At 41.3% G+C, this 22,126-nt stretch overlaps 1 protein-coding gene across 2 annotated transcripts in view; it reads right to left on the bottom strand.

The window, feature by feature from the left end:
• Nucleotides 1-22,126, bottom strand: part of LOC117693543 (uncharacterized) — a 72,952-nt gene that overhangs the window by 4,929 nt on the left and 45,897 nt on the right. The window contains exon 1 of one of the 2 annotated variants that reach the window (XM_034484268.3): nt 18,607-18,766. The exons of the other annotated variant lie outside the window; for it this stretch is intronic. Within the exon in view, the coding sequence (XP_034340159.1) occupies nt 18,607-18,609 (3 nt within the window). The 5' untranslated portion in view covers nt 18,610-18,766. Of the gene's footprint in view, nt 1-18,606; nt 18,767-22,126 lie in introns of those variants that run through there. 2 annotated transcript variants of the gene reach the window in all.

Raw genomic sequence — 22,126 nt, 5'->3', positions numbered from 1 at the left:
AACATGAAACTGACAACACTGTAAATGCATACTTCATTGACAATATATTCATATAATTCTGGTACTTCTCCCACTTATTACCTGACACAGTAGATCTAATGTAATCAAATCACCAAGTCATTGTAGAAGGAAACTATATAATGAGGTTTACCTCTGTCATTTCTGTGCCCTTTCAATAGAATATAGCCTTGCAGGAGAAATGCCAACCAACAGACATAAACAGAGAGAGAGAAGCAAAGGGATCATACAGAGCACACATCAGTAATATGGTATGAATCATTAACAATTACAAAGACTGATGGGAAATCTGGGTGTACTGGCTCATGGCTTTAAATCTAGCACTCTGGAGACAGGGGCAGGTGTATCTCACTGATTTGGATGCCTGGTTTGTGCAGGACAGACAGAGATACATATTAGGATCCTGACTCCCATGCAAAAATCAAACAAACAAACAAACAAACAAACAAAAAGATGGAAAGAACTCAGAGGTCTTTAGTGAAGTTCATACATCCACTCTGGTTCTGCATTCATCTTCCAGAAACCTGAAGTATCCCAGTTTAAATAGTAACATAAAGATTTAACTAAAAGGGAATGCATATTTAAACAGTAACAAATGAACCCATGAAAATATCAGCTATGTGAATGCTGATCATAAATAAACAACATAGTGCAGGAGAGACAGATCAGGAGTTAGCAGCACTTGCTGATCTTGCAAATAATTGAGCTCAATTGCCAGTACTTACATGGGGGCTCACAACTATCCACTATTCCAAGTTTGGGAGTTCTGAGGGCATCTTTTGTCAAGGCCCATGGAAGAGCAACAGCAAACAGCTTTAGAACTCAAGGATGAAGGTGTACCAGTTAGCACAAAAATGACGGAAGTGTATCAGAGAGGCAGAGCCCTCCTCTGAGGAGTTTGTGTCCTGAGGACTTCATAAATACAGGCAAAATACTCAATTTCATTTTAAAAAAATCAAAACAAACACAACAGGTAGGAAAGATATCACATACCTGAAATTCAATGACTCAGAAGGCTCAGGTACTATTATTGTCATGAATACATGGCATCCTGAGAAATAGACTATAGTCTCTGGCAAATTTCAAAATTCAAGATGTGAATGACGATCAGCACAAGAGCAAATGTTTGACATGTACAAGAACCTACATTCCATCTAATAATAGAAAACAACAACCACCACCACCAGGGATGTCATCCCACATCTAATCCCAGCACTTGGTTGCCAAAATCAGCTGGATTTCTAACTTCAAGGCCTGTCTTGTCTACATATTCACATTCAGGACAACCAGAGCTACACAGAGTAACTCTGTCTTCAAAAACAAAACCAACAACAGCAACAGAAAACAAAATTAATAATAAAAAAACCAATAGAATAGCAAATTAGCTTAGCATGAATAGCAACTGGTTTTATTGTATCTTATGTGATTCAGGGATAACGTCTATAATGGTAAAGGCTGTGGCAGCACAAGAAGGAAGCTGACTGATGAGTTTCAACCACAACATAGTAGACACAAAAGAAAAGGCAATGGGGTAGACACTCAAATCCCATCCCCAATAAGGAATCTAGAAAGACTCCTCCTACAAAAACTTCCATAAGCTACCCAAAGAAAGCCACAAAGGAGAGACAAGTGTTTAAAGATATCATCCTATCTAGAAGGTCATTGGTTCACTCAAGTACATTCAGACCTGGTCACTATAGGTTCATGGTCACCCTATTAAGGAAATGCATTGAGTCTAATTTTAATGATGCTAACAGTCTGTAATAGCCTGTACACTGTTCAAATGTCCAAAGTTTCTTCTGACACTCAAGACATTCTCTTTTGATCACATCTTGTAAATTCAGAAAACAACATCAATGTTGTTCAACATCAATGAGATATTACCTCAAGTGCCATGAACCAGATTGGCCTGCCTGCTGAGGTTTGAACTGGGTAACAACACTGGATGCAGCTTTAAAGTCTGATGGTCTCTGGCCTTCCAGCTCTCTAACAGTACTGAACACTTGCTGATGGCTTCTATAGACTTAACAGTCTCTTGCTTATTTTGTGGCTAAACACTGTTGGCTTCTTTTCTCTTTAACTCTCTGTGAATTCTTGTTTCTTTATAAATCTCTATGCTTTATTAAATGCTGTAATTTATTTTATAATTTGCTGTTACATTTCTGTGCTTCACTAGTGCTGAAAACCTAAGTCTTTATTACTGTTCTATACTAAAAACTTAACTCTTTCTTACTTGTGCTTAAATAAGTGCCAATATCTGGCAATGAACACATGCTGTTTAACAGAGGGAATTGAGTAAAGGATTTATTGCTAGTGCTCCTTTATCTGGCCATTCAGCAATGAGCCCTTTGCAGGCCTGAGTAGTTAACTCTTTGTGAACCAGACCAGAAGGAAAAGAAAAGAATCAAAATGCTTTATACAGGAAAATATGCACAGACACACATACATTCATACACCCACACTCTGGCAGGCCTGACTATTTGTCACAACCAACTCCACAAGCATTCATGCATGTTTACATATACACATATACATACACACATACATACATAGACAGATATATACATTTGGATGGATGGATGGATGGATGGATGGATGGGACAGAGCTCCCCAAGTCAAACAATTCATCCAATAACTTTATTTCTTTTCTCTGGCATTCTTTATTATTATATCTTCTTAGACAACTTTATTGTGGGAAGTGGCTCCACTCTCACCATTACAAGGTGGTGCTTGGCATAGGCATTGCTTGAGAGAAAAGACAACTCTATATATGGAGTTGTATGTGCTGAGAGGTGTGGTTACCCGATCCCCTTACTTCGAGTCATTGAGAGTGGCAAATTAGTAGTGACATCGTGGAAATCGCTGATTGGAACAAGAAAAAGGTTTTAAGGGGATGCACGGGGAGGAGAGAGAGAGAGAGAGAGAGAGAGAGAGAGAGAGAGAGAGAGAGAGGAAGCTTGCTGTACAGGAGACCACAGTTGCCATTGCCTTATTCTGCGGGTCAAACATGGGTATCAACAAGTGGTGCCGAAACCCGAGATCCATCAAAACCTCTCAGGATGTGTTCAGAACTTCTTGCGGCTTCAGGACAGTCTACTGGGTAAGTTCCCAGGTAAGTGGAACAAGTTAGGTTCTCGGGTAGGAGACAAGATAGATTCCCGGTACTGGGACGAGTTGAAAGTGAGAGTTGAAAGCGAGTGTTGAAAGCGAGAGTTGAAAGTGAGAGTTGAAAGCGAGAGTTGAAAGCAAGAGTTGAGAGTGAAAGTAGGTTCCTGGTTAGTGGGACAAGTCAGGCTCTCAGAGGAGACAATAAAGTGCAAAAGTGAAACTAGCCGATAAAGTTCCAGGTTTTCAGACAAGTTTCTTATAAGATGGGAACTTCACAGAGTCACCCAATTTTTGTTGCCCTAAGAGAGCTGTTAAAGACAAAGGGGCTGGGGATAAAGTCCTCTACATTAGAAAAATTTTTACAAGAAACTTATTACAATTTATAAAAGAACATCCAGTGGTTTTTCCAAAGATGACTAATGCTGTTCCATTAAAAGATGTAAAAATAATATTTACTGATGGATCTAAAACTGGCTGTGGCTCATATGTGGTTTCTGGTGATAGCCTCAAAGTTGTCCAGTTTGCCATAGAGTCCCCTCAGGTAATTGAATTACGAATTGTATTAATGGTATTTAAAAATTTTAAAGAATCTTTTAATTTAATTTCTGATTCCCAGTATGTGGTAAATATTCTTAAGATATTGGAAGCAGTAGGAAAAATAAATGTTAAAAGTACAATTCAAGAAATTTTAATTCAATTACAACAGGAAATTTTAAATAAAAAAAAATCCATTTTATGTACAACATATTCGAGCTCATACTGGACTTCCTGGTCCATTGGCAGATGGAAATGATTTGGCAGATAAGGCTACCAGAGCCATCTTTATATTCTCTGCTCATACTCCTGTTCAAAACGCTAAGACATTCCATGAAAAATTTCATGTCAATGCACGCACATTGGCTACTCACTTTAAGATCTCTCGCAAGGAGGCTCACAGCATTGTGAAAAGCTGTAATTCCTGTCTGCCATATATTGCTGTCCCAACTGTGGGTGTTAATCCCCGGGGTTTATGCCCTTTGCATATTTGGCAAATGGATGTTACACACTTTTCTGAATTTGGAAAATTAAAGTATGTACATGCATCTGTAGACACTGCCTCTGGAGTCATAGCCGCTTCGGCAATGACCGGAGAGAAAGCAAGACATATCATTGTGCATTGCTTTGAGGCATGGAATGCCTCGGAAATGCCAAAGTCCTTAAAAACAGATAATGGCCCAGCTTACACCTCCTCCCAATTTGAGAACTTTTGCAAAGCCATGGGAATATCTCACTCCACTGGACTCCCATATAACCCCCAAGGACAGGGCATAGTTGAGCATGCCCATAGAACCTTGAAGGAGTATTTAATAAAACAAAAAGGGGGAGTAGGTATGAGAAAGACACCTAGACAAAGACTTGCTATTGCTCTTTTTACGCTCAATTATTTTCAACTGGACAAAGAGGGTAAGTCCGCGGCAGAGCGACATGCGCAACAGTCTCCAGCAAATAAAGGACAAGTGTTATGGAAGGATATCCTTATTGGTCAGTGGAATGGCCCAGACCCAGTGTTGGTGTGGGCGAGAGGGTCTGTTTGTGTTTTTCCACAGGATAGGCAACAGCCATTGTGGGTTCCAGATAGACTTACTCGTCCAGCGCAAAGCCGACAACAGAAGCTCCTATCTAATCACGATGTTGCTAGTGAAGATGATGCTCATGCTGATGGTGATGGGGGAAAAGATCCTGACCCTGCAGGGAGAAACTAAAGAGTTCAGATGGGAATGCCTAGATTAGTTCCTTGGCTGCTGGAGGCCCCATCAGCTATGACCCTGTTTAGGATACGCAGGGATTTTGGTATCACTGCCACCATTGTGACACCTATTGCAGGGTCAGCTACTGCTGCTACTGCAACAGGGCAATGCAACTACGGCCCTGGATACACAGAGGCAGATTAATTCTCAATTGAGAGCTGGCATTATGCTGGTGAATCAAAGAGTGGATCTAGTCCAGGAGCAAGTAGACGTGCTCATGGAATTAGCTCAGTTGGGCTGTCAGTGGAAGTATACAGGTCTTTGTGTCACATCTGTAAGATATGAAAATGCAAGTCAAGCAGCTCATTTGTCTAGAAATTTGTCTCAGTATTTTACAGGAAATTGGACGGAAGATTTCGATGGCTTGATGCAGAAGCTGCGGCTAGCCATGGTGCACGTGAATTCCACCCGTGTTGACCTGTCTATTGCTGAGGGCCTGGCCTCCTGGATCCGATCTGCAATGAACCACCTAAAAGAATGAGTGGGAATTGCAGCCCTTAGCCTTTTGCCTTGTTCTTGTCAGTTGCCTAGCACTATGGTCCATTCTGAAGATGCGTATACAACAGCGCAACGCTAATGCCATGATTGTTCAAGCATTTACTACTCTTGAAGGAGGCCAGTTCCTGCAAATCTGGCTAAGCTATTTGAAGAGCTTTGAGTTGTAACATGCAGCAGGATATAGGGCGTAGCACTGCAGAGGGCGCTGTATGCCCTCGGACATATGTCTGACTGCATACAGGTTTTGCCCTAGTTCCTATCCCCTGGAAAAGAGCATCAGGTGGGTCGCCCATGGCAACCATACTGTAGATGGCAGGTGGTGAAAATGGGGTTGACAATCTCCCTTCAAATACAGGGGGTCAGACCTCTATGTCCTTCTGCTTGCATAAAACAAAAAAGTGGGAGCTGTGGGAAGCGGCTCCTCTCTTGCCATTACAAGGTGGCGCTTGGCATAGGCATTGCTTGAGAGAAAAGACAACTCCATATATGGAGTTGTATGCGCTGAGAGGTGTGGTTACCTGATCACCTTACCTCTCGTTATTGAGAATGGCCAATTAATAGTGACATCATGGCAATCGCTGATTGGAACAAGAAAAAGGTTTTAAGGGGATGCACAGGGATAGCTGAATAAACCGCTTGAAGAAGAACACGGTTGCCGTTGCCATATTCTGCGGACCTGGGTAGCAACACTTTATCTCTTTTTATACCTTCTTGGACAAAATGTTCTTTAGAAAATTACCTCAGAGATAAAATGGTACATAAAATGGTACTTACAGAAGGATGTTCAAAGCAGTCTTTCATTATAATGTGCTGGTTATAAGTTCAAAGCAACAGTTTTTATACTGCTTTGCCTTAACATAGTGCACTCCTGTGACTTTGTACTTGGACCTAAATGTTTTTCCTTGAATGCAAATTTGTTCTATTTGTCTTTTTACTGTAATTATGAAAGCTCATTGTGTTACTTATTATACAATCTTTACTTACTATATACTGTACTATATATACACCCTTTTCCTAGCAACTCATGGAACTTTCACCAAAATTGATGACAAACAATGCAAGTCTCAAGAGACACAAGAAAACCGATAGGATCCCCTGCGTCCCAACAGACTACCATGAATTAAAGCTTAAATCATCAACAAGCGACACAACAGAAAGCTTAAAATCTCAGGGAAACTGCACAACTCTCTACTGAACGAAAAACAGGTCAAGACAGAAATAAAGAAAAAGATTAAAAACTTTCTAATATTCAGTGAAGATGAATAGATAACATATCAAAACTTAGGGGACACAATGAAAGTAGTGAAAAGAGGACAGTTGATAGCACTAAGTGCATACATAAAAAAAATTGGAGAAGTCTCTTCCTAGCAAGTTAACAGCACACCTGAAAGCTCTAGAATAGGGAGAAGTAAGCACATCTATGAGGAGAAGTCAGCAAAAGAGAGCCCAAATCACTTAAGAAGAAACAAAGAGAGCATTAAAACAATCAATGAAACAGAGTTGATTCTTTTGGGAAAAAGAACAAAACAGACAAACCTTTAGCCAAACTAACTAAAAGAAAAGAAAGAATATGTAAATTTTAAAAAATGAGAAATGAAGTTGGGCAGTGGTGGTGCATGCCTTTAATCCCAGCACTTGGGAGGCAGAGGCAGGCGGATTTCTGAGTTTGAGGCCAGCCTGGTCTACAGAGTGAGTTCCAGGACAGCCAAGGCTATAAAGAGAAACCTTGTCTCGGCACTGCCCCCCAAAATGAGAAATGAAAAAAATATGACAATGAAGAAATCTGGAGAATTATAAGGACACATTTTAAAAACCTGTACTCCACCAAATTGGAAAATCTAAAAGAAATGGATAATTTTCTTGATAGGTACTATTTACTAGAGTTAAATCAAGATCAAATCAACAACTTAAGTAGACCTATATAACCCCTAGTGAAATAAAAGAATTCATTAAGACTTCCAACCAAGAAAAGAACAACAACAAAAAAAAAACAAAACAAACAAAAAAACTAACAATGAAAACAGGGCTGGACAGTTTTAGTGCAGAATTCAACTAGACTTTCAAAGAAGACTTAAAACCAATACTGTTCAAAATATTCTACAAAATATAAACAGAAGGAACATTACCCTGTTCATTTTTATGAAGCCAAAGCAACTCTGAAACCCAAAGCCCATAAATACTCAACAAAGAAAGAATATAACAGACCAAGTTCCCTTGTGAACCTAGATGCATAAATACTCAATTAAATACTTAAATCAATACTTAATCAAAACCCAGAAATATTCAAGTACGCTTCATCCTAGAGATGCAAGCATCCTTCCACATACGGAAATTAGTAAATGTAATCCACCATATAAATAAACTGACAGGAAAATAAAGCCACAGGATCATCTCATTACACATGGACCAAGCCTTTGACAAAACCCAACACCAATTCATGATAAAAGTCTACAAGAGATTATGGATACAAAGGACACACCTAAACATAATAAAGGAAATTTACAGCAAGCCTATACCCAACAACAAATTAAGTGGAAAGAAACTCAAAACAATTCTATTAAAATCAAGAACAAGACAAGACTGTAAATTCTGTTTTTATCTATTCACTATTGTCTTTGTTGTTCTAACTAGAGCAAACACAACTGAGAGAGATCAAGGGGATATAATTTGGAAAGGGAGAACTCAAAGTAACCCAATTGGCAGATGATAGGATAGTATACATAAGTGACCCCAAAAATCCCACTATCAATCTCATAAAACTGATAAACACTTTCAGAATAATGGCTGGTTCCAAGATTAACTCAAAAAATCAATAACTCTCCTATATAAAAATGACAAACAAACTGAGAAAGAAATCAAGCAAACAACACCTTTTATAATACACTCAAAAAATATAAAATATGCTGGAGTAACCCTAAAACACCAAGTGAAAGACTTGTATGATAAAAACTTCAAGTGTTTGAAGAAAGAAATTCAACAACATATCAGAAGATGTAAAAAAAAAAAAAAAAAAAAACCTCTCATGTTTTTGAATCAGAAGGACTAAAATAGTAAAAATAGCAATCCAACCAAAATCAATCTACAAATTCAACATAGTTCCCATCAAAATTCCAAAACAATTGTTTATAGACCTTGACAGAAAATTCCCACCTCATATGGAATAACCAAAATCTAAGGTATCTAAACCCATCCTGAACAATAAAAGTTCCAAGCAAAAAAAGTTTGCATGGTGTTGGCAAAAAACACACACATTGATCAACAGAATCGAATTGAATACCCAGACATAATTCCATCCACATGTGGACACCTGATTTTTGACAAAGAACCCAGAAATACACAATGGAAAAAGGATAGTAGCTACAACAAATGGTACTGGTTAAACTGTATCTCTGCATGTAGATGAATTGCAAATAGATGCATATCCATCACCCTGCACAAAACTCAAGTACAAGTGGATCAAAGACATCACAATACAACCAGACACACTAAAATTGAGAAAAGATACAGTGGTGAACATCCCTGAATGTACTGGCTCAAACGACAACATTCTGAACAGAACATGAACAGTGCAGGCACTATTAATAAACAATTAATAAATGAGATTTCATGAAACTTAAAAGCTTCAGTAAGGCAAAAGACCACAGTCAATGGACAAAAGAGGTAGGTAAAGAAATGGGAAAGACTGTTTACCAATTCCACAACCAATAGGGGCCTAATATCAAAAATGTATAAAGGACTCAAGAAGTTAGATGTTCAAAGAATAAAAAATTCAATTAAAAATAGGATATAGATTTAAATAGAGAATTCTCTTTTTTTCTAGCATAAAATAGACTTTATTCAGGGTTTAGGGCATGGGGAAGGGAGCCAGGAAGGTAATAGAGGCAGAGAGAGAGAGAGAGAGAGAGAGAGAGAGAGAGAGAGAGAGAGAGAGAAGAGGAGAGGAGAGGAGAGGAGAGGAGAGGAGAGGAGAGGAGAGGAGAGGAGAGGAGAGGAGAGGAGAGGAGAGGAGAGGAGAGGAGAGGAGAGGAGAGGAGAGGAGAGGAGAGGAGAGGAGAGGAGAGGAGAGGAGAGGAGAGGAGAGGAGAGGAGAGGAGAGGAGAAGCAGAGGCCAACCATGACCATCATGACCATGTGGAGAGAGGGGGAAGGGAAGGGGGGAGGGGACAGAGAGAAGCTAGAGGCAAGAGCTAAATAGAGAATTCTTAACAGAGGAATCTCAAATGGTCAAGAAACACTTAAAGAAATGTTGACCATATTAGTCATAATAGAAATGCAGAAAAGTACTTTACAATTTCATCTTACATATATCAGAATGGCTAAGGTCCATAATATAAGTAACAGCTTATGCTGGCAAAGATGTGGAGAAAGGGGAACAGGTCTTCCTTGCTGGTGGGAATGCAAATGAATACAGCCACTATTAAATCAATATTGGGATTCCTCAGAAAAACCCCCAAAGCTTGGTCTACCTCAAGACCCTCTTGGGCTTAGACCCAAAAGACGCTCCATCCTACCACAAGGATACTTGCTCAATTATGTTCATAGTAACGATTCATTATAGTTAGAAACTGTAAACAACCCAGATATCCCTCAACAGAAGAATGTATAAAGAAAATGTCGTATATTTACACAATGGAGTATCACTCAGCTGCTAAAAAAATGACATGAAATTTACAGGAAAATAGATGCAACTAGAAAAAAAAATAAATCTAAATGAGGTAAAAAGATCCAGACACACAAATATGGTATGTATTCACTTATAGACAGATATTAGTTATTAGGTAAATGATGATCAATCGACAATCCACAGACTCAGAGAATACAGGTAAAGCGGACAGCTATAGGGGGAAGCATGGATCTCCCTGGAAACGAGAAATAGAATAGATTCCGTGATTGGACTGGAAGTGAATGGGGACAGGAGTGGGAGGGATCATTTGGGAGGGTGGAGAGAGTGCAGTGCAGGGAGAAATAACTAGAATTAGGGGGCTTTGGGGGGTTAGTGCAGAGTCCTAGTGTACTAGTAACTTCCTGGGATCTATGAGGGTGACCTTAGTGAGGACTCCCGTAATGGAGAATACAGAGTTTGAACTGGCCATCCTTTACAGCCAAGCAGGGTCACAATGGTGAGACTGACTTACATTCAGTTGAGTTGCTGGCAGAGGAGCTCCATGGAGACCCCTAAACAACCCAGGATGATGTTAGGACAGAAGGTTACTCTCTGAAAACTGACAGCTGGGGGCATTGCTGAGGACGACTTCCACACAGCTGGCTGAATAGAGAGGTAAAGCAGGTGCAGACTTGGAGACTCCACCCATGGGTTCTAGTCTCTTTGGGGGGAGAAGGTACAGGCTACAGAAGAGAAACCTGGACATCAACCCTGGCTAAAACCCCTCTATCTAAAATCTGTTCTGCCTGCAAGAGGTGCAGGGGCATGGTGGCACCAAACTTCTTGGAGTGGCAAACTAGTGTTTGGTTTAACTTGAAGTTTACACTAAGAGAGAACCAATGGCCTACAATGATGGCCAAAAATCTCAGAGTCTTGAATGGCAAGTATAGGGCACTGCATGGGTATGCAGTAAGTTTCCTGCTGATACATTATGGCTGTTAGCATGCTGATTTTGTAGGACTTCTACAACTACAGTGGGAGAAGCTATAGCTCTAACTCTCTCACTTGATCTTGAGATTCTTTTCCTCCTCATGGGTAGACTCAATGGGTAGACTCAATATGACGTCAATGCCTTGTCTTTTTGTGTTGGGGGCCAACTTTTAGCAGAAAGCAGCTATCAGCTTTGCAGCCATCTTGAGCCATATACCCTGACATGAGACTTGGATTACAATAGCGTACAGCAGCTGAGCACACTCTGATAACATCTTGCTTTGGATACCCAGGACCTTCCTTGGGTGTGTGAGATTAAAGGTGTGTGACTTAAGAGTGTGACCTAGAGATCAGATTTAGAGACAAGACCTAAGGGCATGATTAAAGGTGTAACTTAGAGGCATGGCTTAGAAGTGAGACATATAAAAGGCAGAGGCAGACAGCAGAGAGATATACTCTTTAGGGAGACTCTTTAGAGAGTACAGCTAGAGTTGGGACTTGGACTAGGAAGAGAGACTGAAGAATAAATGGGATTGAATCACACTCTGTCTGGTCTCCATTCTTCGAGTCCGTCCTCACTCTCTCTCTTGCTGAACCCCGACCCGCAGACCAGAGTGGCAGCTTGGGCCGGGATACAGTGGTTGCCAAGCGCTGGGCAGCCCGGGCCTCAACATTCAGCTCGGGTCTCAACATTTTTGTATCTTGTTTGGTCTTGTTAGGCCATCCTCTCTTAGAGGCTTGCTCTTTTCTAAAGAGGAAACAGACGAAGTGGAGTGGATCTGTGGAAGGGGGACAGTAGGCTGGACTTAGGAGGAGTGGAGGGAGGGGAAACAATAGTCAGAACATATTGTATGAGAGAAGAATCCATTCCAATTAAAAACATTGATTCAATTTTTCTTAAATGAAAATGCAAAGAAGAAAAGCAATAATGAACAAAAAGCAGTGAAATAGTGAGGACAGGGAAAAGCATGATTTTGAAAGATGCAATTCTCGTTCTGAACGGGTGACCATCACACAGGAGTTTATGGCAAGCTCATTACTGGCCCTGAATTCATCTGTGAAATCAAAGGTTATGCTCTTAGCAATATGAAATATATATCATACAGGAAACAAAACCAGGTCATTTTCTTGTGTTGGTTTTCAAATAATAGAACTACATATATAATGTTATATAGTATTGCCATATTAATTATATATTAAATATACACAAACTGATATATAAAATGGCTAAATGTCTAAACACACCTTTGAAAGCAAAGATAAAAATGTCACTAAGATGGATTATTTGATTACAAGAAAACAAAGAGATGAGTCATTTATCTAAAACTATTACGTTTTTTTGTCGAACTATAATTTGTTGTCATTATTTAAATTCAAACAAAACAAGTCAGTCTGTTACTTAACTCCATTTTGAATTTTTTCATGCAGCATAACTCACCGGCAGAAATCTCTCATACTATCCAGATGTAGCAAATTTGTGCATTTTTACAGTATACTATTATAGCACATTTGCTATGTTTAATTTGCAGCATAAATTCAATACAATCCAAAGGAAAGCCTTAACAAGTAACAGGAAAGCTGATTCTAAAGCTATGTTTTATATGAAGAAACTCAGAATTCTCAATAGAATTTTGAAGAAATAGTACATACGTTATGACAATGTGACTTTTTGTACTAATCAATCACAAAGCTGCAACCATTAAGAATGAGTACAATATATGTGAAAGAATAAGGGGCTGGGAAGGAAAAGCTGAGAACAAGCCTGAAAATCTATTCAAGTTTTCATCGAATACCTAAGGAAACTCTACCAGGACAGTGTGAACTTGACCAATGTTCCATTTGATTGTATGTGTATAAGAAATTAAACACAGACTTCAGACCTCTACAGAAATAACTCAAGGTGACCCCTAAACTGTTTTATGTCTGACTCTCCAGCAACTACTGATCTCCCAAACAGAGGTTTCATGTACCAGAAACTTCTTTAGAAATGGAGGTGACCAGAAAAGCTGGCTATGGCTCTGCAGCCATATGGCTCTTATGACCATTCTTATGTGGTTTCAGGCAAACCCAGCCCCACTGAAGCATACACACAGAATCATGTTAAAGAATAATTTAATGTCTACTTCCTGCCACATGGACTATGGCACAAGATGCACAAGTTGCCCTATCCACCTCCCCAACACATGTACACCTAGCCAAACTCTGCATCTCAGAAACTCGTTTTGTGCCCTGAAATTAATTTCCATGAATCAAGCCATTGTGCCAGGTGGCAGGAGATTCTGATCAAAAAGAGCTGAAGGATGATTCCCACCACCAAAGCTGAATGCGGAATGCAAGTTTCAAATTTTCTAGAAACCCAACCTTTACTTTTCCAATCTATCTTCCTACTGCACAGCACAAGCAATGCCTGTGTGTGCACACTGGTTAGTAATAGTAATAGTAATATGCACCACTGCTTCCACTGCTAGGGTTGTAGTCTCTCCACCCCACTCCCCATCCCCAGGGAATTCACACTCAGATAGGGTAAAAGGCCAGGTCACCACATGGACTAATGAAACCAGAGTCTTACCCACAGGCCATCTCAGTCTAAGCAGATGAGACTCTGATAGCTCAGCAGACATACTTCTGGTCTGGAGATACTGGCCCCCATACTCATCATGGTATGGCTTATGGTCCCCCTCACAGCTTCCTACAGCTGCATCAGAGAAGAACTCTGGAAAGAACATGCAAGCGACTGCCCACTGATGCTCCCAACTGCTAGGCCTGCTCAGAGTTCCTCACCAGCTCAGAGTACCACCCACCTGGGGCTGAAGACAATAGCAACTCCTCTACTGGGCGATTAGAGATCAAATGACTCAGATAACTGAGGCCTTCTCAGTTCTGCCCTCCCACCCTAGAGACAGACAGAGCGCCCTTTCTTCCTCTCACCTTTACCCTATCTCCTGAATAAACCTCACATGGAACCATTTGGCCTGGTGTGGTCTGCCATAAGCTGCGCTTTGAACAACACATAGAGTACTTCCTGTTGATCTTCAAGGCACAGGGTCCATTATGCGCTCACTACCATTACACACTGAATGTCTAGTGCAGCCACCTCTACCTCACAGCTGGGAAGTCCTGTAGCTCAACTTCAGCCAAATCAAGCTGTAACCACAATAAAGCAAAGAGTGGCCATGAATTTAAAAGCAAGGAACAGTAAATGGAAGGTGAAGGGCAAGAACAAGGAAGTAATTTCAGGCAGGAATCTGCATTAGGCTAGAACAAAGAAGTCATTTCAGGTAGGAATCTAAATCTTAGACTAGAACAATGAAGTAATCTCAGACAGGAATCTAAATCTTAGACTAGAACAATGAAGTAATCTCAGACAGGAATCTAAATTTTAGGCTAGAACAAGGAAGTAGGCTTCAGACATGAAAATGACCTTGGGCTAGGATAGGTGTTGGGAGCCAACCTTTAGCAGAAGGCGGCTAGAAAGCAGCTATCCACATGCTAGCCATGCCTCCAAGGCTTACGTCATATCCACGCACCTACAAGGGACATGGCATAAGTGTATAAATACCCTAGATTTCCCTTAAAAGAAAAGAGACTTCATCAGAACATCTGTCTTGTCTCCATTCCTTGCGTCTCTTCTCTTCATCCTCACTCTCTCTCCCTCTAGACCCTGACCTGAAGACCGGAGTGGCAGTTTGAAGCCAGGCAGAGAGGAGCAGGCAGCAACATAGTAACTAACCAGGCTTTTTAAGTCTTTTGTCTCAAGCCAGATAGAGCTGAGCCCGTTGCAACAATAGGGAGGTAGACTCACATACTTTGGTCATCCTGATAAGCCTTTAGAAACAGTGATCACGGGAGTGTTCAAGTAACTGCCTAGCTTTTTCTTTGACTATTTGTGTTTATTGTCTTGCTTGTTCCTCTACTATTTGCACCTATTGTATTGCTAGACCCTCAACCTAGAACTGACCTTAATACATACATTTAATCAAAATGGGATAAAAGCATAAAGGAAGAGGGGGTATAGGATAGGGGGTTCTAGGGAGGGGAAATGGAGAAAGGGGATGACATCTGTACTGTAAATAAATAAAATATCCAATAAAAAAAAGAAAAGAAAACAAAGAAAAAAGAAATAAAAGGAAAGGACATGGCTGCATTGAGGTTTGGTGGAGTAAAAAATATATTATAGATAAAAGGGAGAGCATAGCCAGAGCAGGGGCATCTGGGAGAGTCCAGAGTGGACATGACCCTGAGCCATGTCAGGAGAAGGTGAAAGGGAGAGGGGGAGAATCAGACTAAGAGACCAGGAGGGTAAAGGGATACACAAAAAAGACTAGATAACCAAAATGGCTGGATTACATAAGAAAGAGCAGCTGGGAGACAGACAGCCCAACTCCTGGCCTAGAGGGCGGGGTATGCCACCCATACCCTATGGCAGTTAGAGACTAAGGAATGCTGGAAAACCTGACAGCCAGCTCTGCTTTGATTTGTTGAATAGGGACCTCAGATATTTTCCCCAGGGGTTGAGACTTAACAATAGGAAAAAAATGAGAATGTTGACATGAATTAATTATAATCTCAAAAATTATTTTAAAAAGTTGAGACAGTCCCTATTCCTTAGGGGCTAGACATATGTATTAGAGCATACCAAGAATTATTCACGCCAGATAATTATTCAGACCTTTCTCTCAGGTTGTGCATTTTCAGACAGGAAAAATAACATTTCTGTTATGCACAGCCACACCATTTGTCCAGATCTTCTGTGTTGGGTGAACCAGTGTAAGTACAGAAATCTGCTTTCTAGAAATAAGTTCAGTTCCTTATCTAGGTTCTTGATTGCCCTGGCCTGTGAACTCCCCAAAATGGGCAGTTTGGACTTTTACTGATCATCTAAAACTGTTACCACACTACTCACTGATAATGACAACTATGTCAAAGCAGGAAGTTCTCACCTTCCTCCCTGTTCCTTCCTGAGCTGTGACTACACCAGCTTCAAAAGTGGTCAGTTAACTCCGTTCTTACACAGGTCCTTCTTTATTTGTAATTCTCCTCAAAAATCCAGGAAGGTTGGAGGACACTCATTCACGGGTGTCTTCTCCTTCACACTGACCATCCAGAGCCCAGTCTGAGAGGAGTTTCCAGACTGTCTTCGAGGCACTGGCCAGCAGAGGTAAGATTAGGGGTTCAAAGCAAGTCTGAAGTACATAGCATGAGGAAAGCCTGAGGTGCAAAGTTATTGCTCTAAACAGAAACAAACATGAAAGCTCTTGAGCAAAAGGAATGAAATTCTTTTTTTTCTTTGCTTTTATACCATTTTAATTACATGCAAGTAATTAGGTCAGTTCTAGGTTGAGGAACTAGCAATATAATAGATGCAAATAGTCAAGGAACAAGCAAGACAATAAACACAAATAGTCAAAGAACAAGCAATGCAATAAACAAGCATATAGGTCCTTCGTGATGGTGACCTCTGAAGCTGACTCCCTTAAACTTTAGCTGTGATCTAGCTATTGCTCACCCTGTCACTCCGCAGTGCACACAGTAAACGGTTTCTTCTGTTCTCTGTCAGAAGGCAGGTGCCCTACTCCACATGTTAACCCCTTTTCTGTTACTGAAATGGACAGTTCATTGCATGACTCCATTAAATATTTTTAAAACACTGTTGTAACACAGCCCTTTAAAGCACTTAGGATTTTTCATCAAGTGGAAGGCAAGGTCCTTACCCTAGGGAGCAACAAACTGGAATCAAGGCAACCTGAATCAACACAGCTTGTCTCAGAACCATTTTTCTAAAAGGATGAAGATTCAGCTGTTCTAGAATTAATATTCCTTCCCAAGGAGAAATCGCTCCACACACAACGAAAGATTAAGGGAAATCTTTCTAATGACAGCATGCATGCAGCGCTGGCCAATGCTCAAAGAGACAGCTGAGAAGAGATTGTGTATTCCACATAGGCTGTCACCCTTAAGTCGCTCTTAGGTTCAGGCCCTAGGTTATATTTTGAACAATTTAAATATGGATTGAAGACTACAAGTCTAGCCACTTAAACAGATGGGAGATTTACACAGCAAGATTACTCCCAGAATTATTTTTTAAGTACAGCAGTGTCCTGAAGTAGCAGGTCATTCTTCAGTTACAGGGTCCTAACTAGAAGGATGAAAAGAAAAATAGACAAGTAGAAAGCATAGAAGCTGGGGTGGGGAAGTCTTGCAAGAGCAATGCAGTATGCCAAGTAGGCCTGTGAAGAATAGCATCCTGTATACTACTTACAGGAGAAAAATGGAAAGAAACAGGAGACTTCTATGAAGTCAGCAGAAACTATCATACAATGGGACAAAGTGAGGAGGATCTCATAAAATAAAGCTGCCCCAGAAGTATCTCAAAAACATTAGAAACTGTTTCTCCTGTTCTGGTCTGAAGGCAGAAGCCAAGCCTACCCTGGCCTTAGGACTGATAACCACAGCCCCATGGGGTGGAAAGAGCTGGGTTCAGAGGCTCTGAAGCAGCCCCTTCCAAAGGCCCTGACCCCAGACCATTACCAGCTCTCCCAAGCATATTCCTGGATTTAGAGAAGGGCTCTGTTTTATTCTCAATACACTGAGGCCTTAGGGAGAGCTCCCAAGACCTCGGCCTTCCTAGGTTGAGGAAGAGTATGTTCCTTCTCTCTACATGAGGTGCCTCATGGAAAGTCTTGCTTAATCAGGACAACCCTCAACAGGACAATGCTTTTCCTTTTCAAATGGCTGTACCAGGTGTAGTCTTGCCCATATGGCAAAACTCTGCTTTTCTAAAGAAGCAAACTGGACCTTTATGGCACACCAAGCCTTACTGTTGGTTGTGACCCTGTAATGCCCCCTCTGAACAGCTTGTTAGAAGTCTGCTCTGTGATATGAGGATGGGCCTAGTGGCTGATTGTAAATCAGAGTTGTCTCTTTGTTACTATGGTTGGAGTCAAATGCCTGGTTAGCACACTACTTATCTGTGGGGTGTTTTACAGGCAGTCCTCCCTCTCCTCCCTCAGCTAAATTCTACTTGGTGTCATTTACTATTTCCTAAGGATTGGTAAATCCTTTAATCATCAATCCCAGTTTTCTACATCTCAGGTTAATACTGGAGTGTTATCCAACACATGAGATGCCTTTTACAACCTCCACAAAATTAACTCCAAGTGGATCTTACATCTAAATGTCAAATGCTAAGGGTAGAACTTGTAGAAGACACCACAGAAACCGGGGATTTCCAAGTTTGGCATCCTGACAAACTTGTTTCTACACACAAGTTCCTGTTCTAAATGCTTTGCATAGATACAACCCCCACAGTGAAGTTATTCAGAGGACACGACCAGCTCCAGGGAGTGTCTGGGACCACAAAGGATCTCACAGGTTGCTGTATCTGGAGGCTGCTTTCCCCCCACTCCAGCTCCTGCGGCTCAGCTGCCTGCTCCTTCCTGTTGCTTGCAGGGACCCTGTGCTCACTGTGTAGCATCTGTGCCAGTCCTCCAATAGCTTGCCTGCTGTTTTCTGACTCAGCCTCCGGGAGAGCCCTACACTTCACCTCCTGCGGCTCAGCTGCCTGCTTCTCCCCTTGTGGGCAGTGAGTGACCCTGTGCTCACCATGTTGCAACTCCGGAGCTCGCCTGGGCGCGCCTCACAGCACCCAGCAGCAGGGCTCAGAGCACATCAGACAGACCCACTGAAGCCGGCTCAGCTACAGGGAAACTGCAACAGCGCACCCGGAAGAACATTCCTGGTCTTCTCAAGGGCAGATCCGCCTGGAGGTCCTGATTGGGCAGTGAGTCTTGAGTGACAAGAACACTTCCCTTATTGTTTGAGAGTCTTAAAGGAACACAGCATAATGTGTTCTGGCCCAGGTTTCCAGTCCAGGGACAAAACTTTTCCAGATCTGCAGCGGCTGCGTTCTATAGCACTTGTGCCTGTCTTCCAAAGCCTACAGGACGGACTGTGTTCCCACCCAGCCCAGGGAGGACCCACCGCTTCAGCCCCCAATGATGCTCAGCTGCCTGCTCCTCCTCTTAGGCTGTGAAGCTGAGAATATTAAGTAGCAATTTAGGAACATTTCTGGTACTTCCCCTTCCTCCTGAAATCAAGAAGATAGCTCGCATAGCTTTTTACTGAAGTTGCAGTGGAGTTATCAATCTGTCCCACAACTGGAAGGGTGCCCAGAAAATTAACAATTAAAAAGCGATGTTAGGAAACGAGTGTTTTGTGGCTTTAGATAAACTGCAGCTACTTTTCATCTGGTCGGTATGAGACACTGCAGGAAGAGAAGCAGGAAACAGATGACATGGTTGAGCATTGTTGTTAGCCCGCGGATCTTCCTGAGAGAGAAGGTTCAAAAACAAAACAAAAGAAAAACAAAAACCGGCTCTAGTAGTAAAGGGTCTTTAGCTGAGCAGACCTGATAAAATGAATCTCTGTGTACGTAGAAAATGGATTGATTAGAATATCTCACAGGCTCTGGGTCACCTAGTCCACCAATGGCTGTCTGCATATGGTAACTTAAGGAATCCAGTAGTCGCCCAATCCATGTTGCTGGAATGCTGACCGTGTCTCAGCATAGACCAGAATTCTGAAGACATAGGCTCTAGTGCCAGAAAGAAAAAAAGAAAAGAAAAGAAAAGAAAAGAAAAGAAAAGAAAAGAGAGAAAAAAGAAGAAAAAAGAAAAAGCACTTGCTAGCCAGAGGTAGGGCATGCAGACAAAGAGAAAGACCTACCACATATATAGGATGCCACCAGAAGCTATGGCCTAGATTAAAGCTGGATCTTAGCACCTGAAAAGATCCAGATTAAGGAAGGGTTTTCCCACTTCAAAAGGTCTAATTAAGGAAAATTTCCCATGGTACCCAACTTTTTGGTTTCAGTTAATTCTAGATGTAGTCCATTTGACTACGAGCAGTAGCCATCAGAATAGCCAAGACAGAAGAGCTGAGAAAGATTGTTCTCCCGTGGCAGGCAAGGGGAGCATGGAAGTCATTTCCAAAGCAAGAATTTCCTTCAACAAAGGAAGATCTGGGATTTTACTGAGGGAGTCTGGATGTGATGTCATCTAGGTTTTCCTACACCTATAAATGTTAAGGCAAATCCTCTGCTGAACGTGGTCACAATGACAAAGCAGAGATGTTTAAGGGCATTCTTAGGTTAAAGTCAGCAAAGCATATGTAAATTACAAAACTGATGGACAGAAATGCCTCTGGAATGCTGATCATATACTGCAAGGTCTTAGCTGAAAATCAAATAAATGACACTATGGAAGTAGGTTTCTCAGGAGCCAATGCTACCTATTAATCATAATGCATGATGTAACAGATGGATGTATCAATGCCACAACCCTCACACATGCAAAGGACAGAGAGCACAAATTCAACAAACATCAAGGAAAAGTCAGTCACCTGTCAGCACTGGGCACTGTTCTTAGAGGAACAGTTTGCTGAGCTATTCAAATCTCACAGTAAGGCTGCTTTAGCCTCTAAGCAGGCTGGCTCAGAGGAAGGCCACAACTACTTTCATGCAAGATCAGAACGAGTTCATTTTAATTAATCTTGACTGCTCTCTGTCTCAGAGCTGATATCACTGTATAAAATTCTATTTTTTCAGCTCTACTTTCGAGTGTGTGTGTGTGTGTGTGTGTGTGTGTGTGTGTGTGTCTGTGTGTCTGTGTGTCTGTGTGTTTGTACAATACCGACAGAGGCCACAGGAAGGCAGTAGAAGCCTGGAACTGAAGTTTCAGCAAATGGTATGTATGTAGTTTCTGGGGATGGAACCTATGTTCTCTGTAACAACACACGCCGATCTTATCTGCTAAGCTATCTCTAGCTGTTCTTTTTTTTACTTAAAATTTATTTTACACATTTTAATTGAAATATATCACTTTCCCCATTCCCGTCCTCTCTGCATCACTTCCCAAATTCTTCTTAACCAATATTTTCCTTGTCAAGTATGTATGAATAAGTCTGCTCAGATATAGGAATAAAATTTGTTGAGTGTAGTTTTTAACAAAATCTTAATTGTTTCATTTTACCCATGAAGACTTGGAGCCAGATGGTGGGGTGAAATCCTGTTAGCTCAGAGATGAAGAGAAAACATCCAACATTTCTCTGTCTTTCATCCTCAGCCGATGTCCCAAAAAAGAAAAGAGAGCTCTCCTTCTCCACTCTGTCTCTAATAAATCTTGAAACAGAATGTTTATCCTTTCTATCTCCTGTGCATCTCTCTGGCTGACTCCCTCTTACTCTCCACGGTTCTTTTCTTTGGTCACTCCCTGTCAACTGGTTGCTTTCTTTCTCTTGACTTCATTGATTCTTGGATCTAAGATGTGTGCTAGGGTTGAACCACATCACAACTAGAAAACAGGTTTTTCCAGTAAATAACACAACCTCAGTCTGCACAGTGTGATCAAATATCCTGCAACAGCTGATTCCATTTCTGTTGGCTGTGTGAACATGGTTTCAGAACTGACCACATTGCATTACATAGCCATACATGTAGTGTATGGTGATTTGACTATAGTTGGCCCATGGAGTGGCATTATTAGGAGGCGTGGCCTTGTTGGACATTGTCACTGTGGGGGTGGGTTTTGAGGCTTCTATGATCAGGCTCTGCCCAATATGAAATGGGATACTCCTGGCTGCCTGCAGAAGACAGTCTCCTTCTGGATGCCTTCAGATCAAGATGTAGAACTCTCAGTTCCTTCTCCAGCACCATGTCTGCTTGAATGTTGCCATGCTTCCTGCCATGTTGATAATGGACTGAACCTCTGAAACTGTAAGCCAGCCCCAATTAAATGTTGCCCTTTATAAGAGTTGCCTTGGTCATGGTGTCCTTTCACAGCAATGGAAACCCTAACTAAGACAGAGCTTATCTTTGCCCAAGGCTAATTTTCCCACATATAAGAGAGTTCCATTCTTTAATGAGCAACAGGATGTTACAGGCACAAATGTCCTTGCTCCCACAGTTCACTAGGGAAACAAGAAGTGTCAGACACACAGGGGCTTCTCAATGAAGGAGATAAGATAACTGCATCAATCCAAAAGGCTTGGAGTAGATTTGTTAATGATCTGGTGACTTCTTTGTTATCTCGGGAGCCAGACCTCATCCAGATTCTACAGAATGATT

Source organism: Arvicanthis niloticus, chromosome 21 (assembly GCF_011762505.2).
Source record: "Arvicanthis niloticus isolate mArvNil1 chromosome 21, mArvNil1.pat.X, whole genome shotgun sequence".
In the NCBI taxonomy this organism is placed as follows: Eukaryota; Metazoa; Chordata; class Mammalia; order Rodentia; family Muridae; genus Arvicanthis; species Arvicanthis niloticus.
This window is presented reverse-complemented; position numbering and strand designations above follow the sequence as displayed.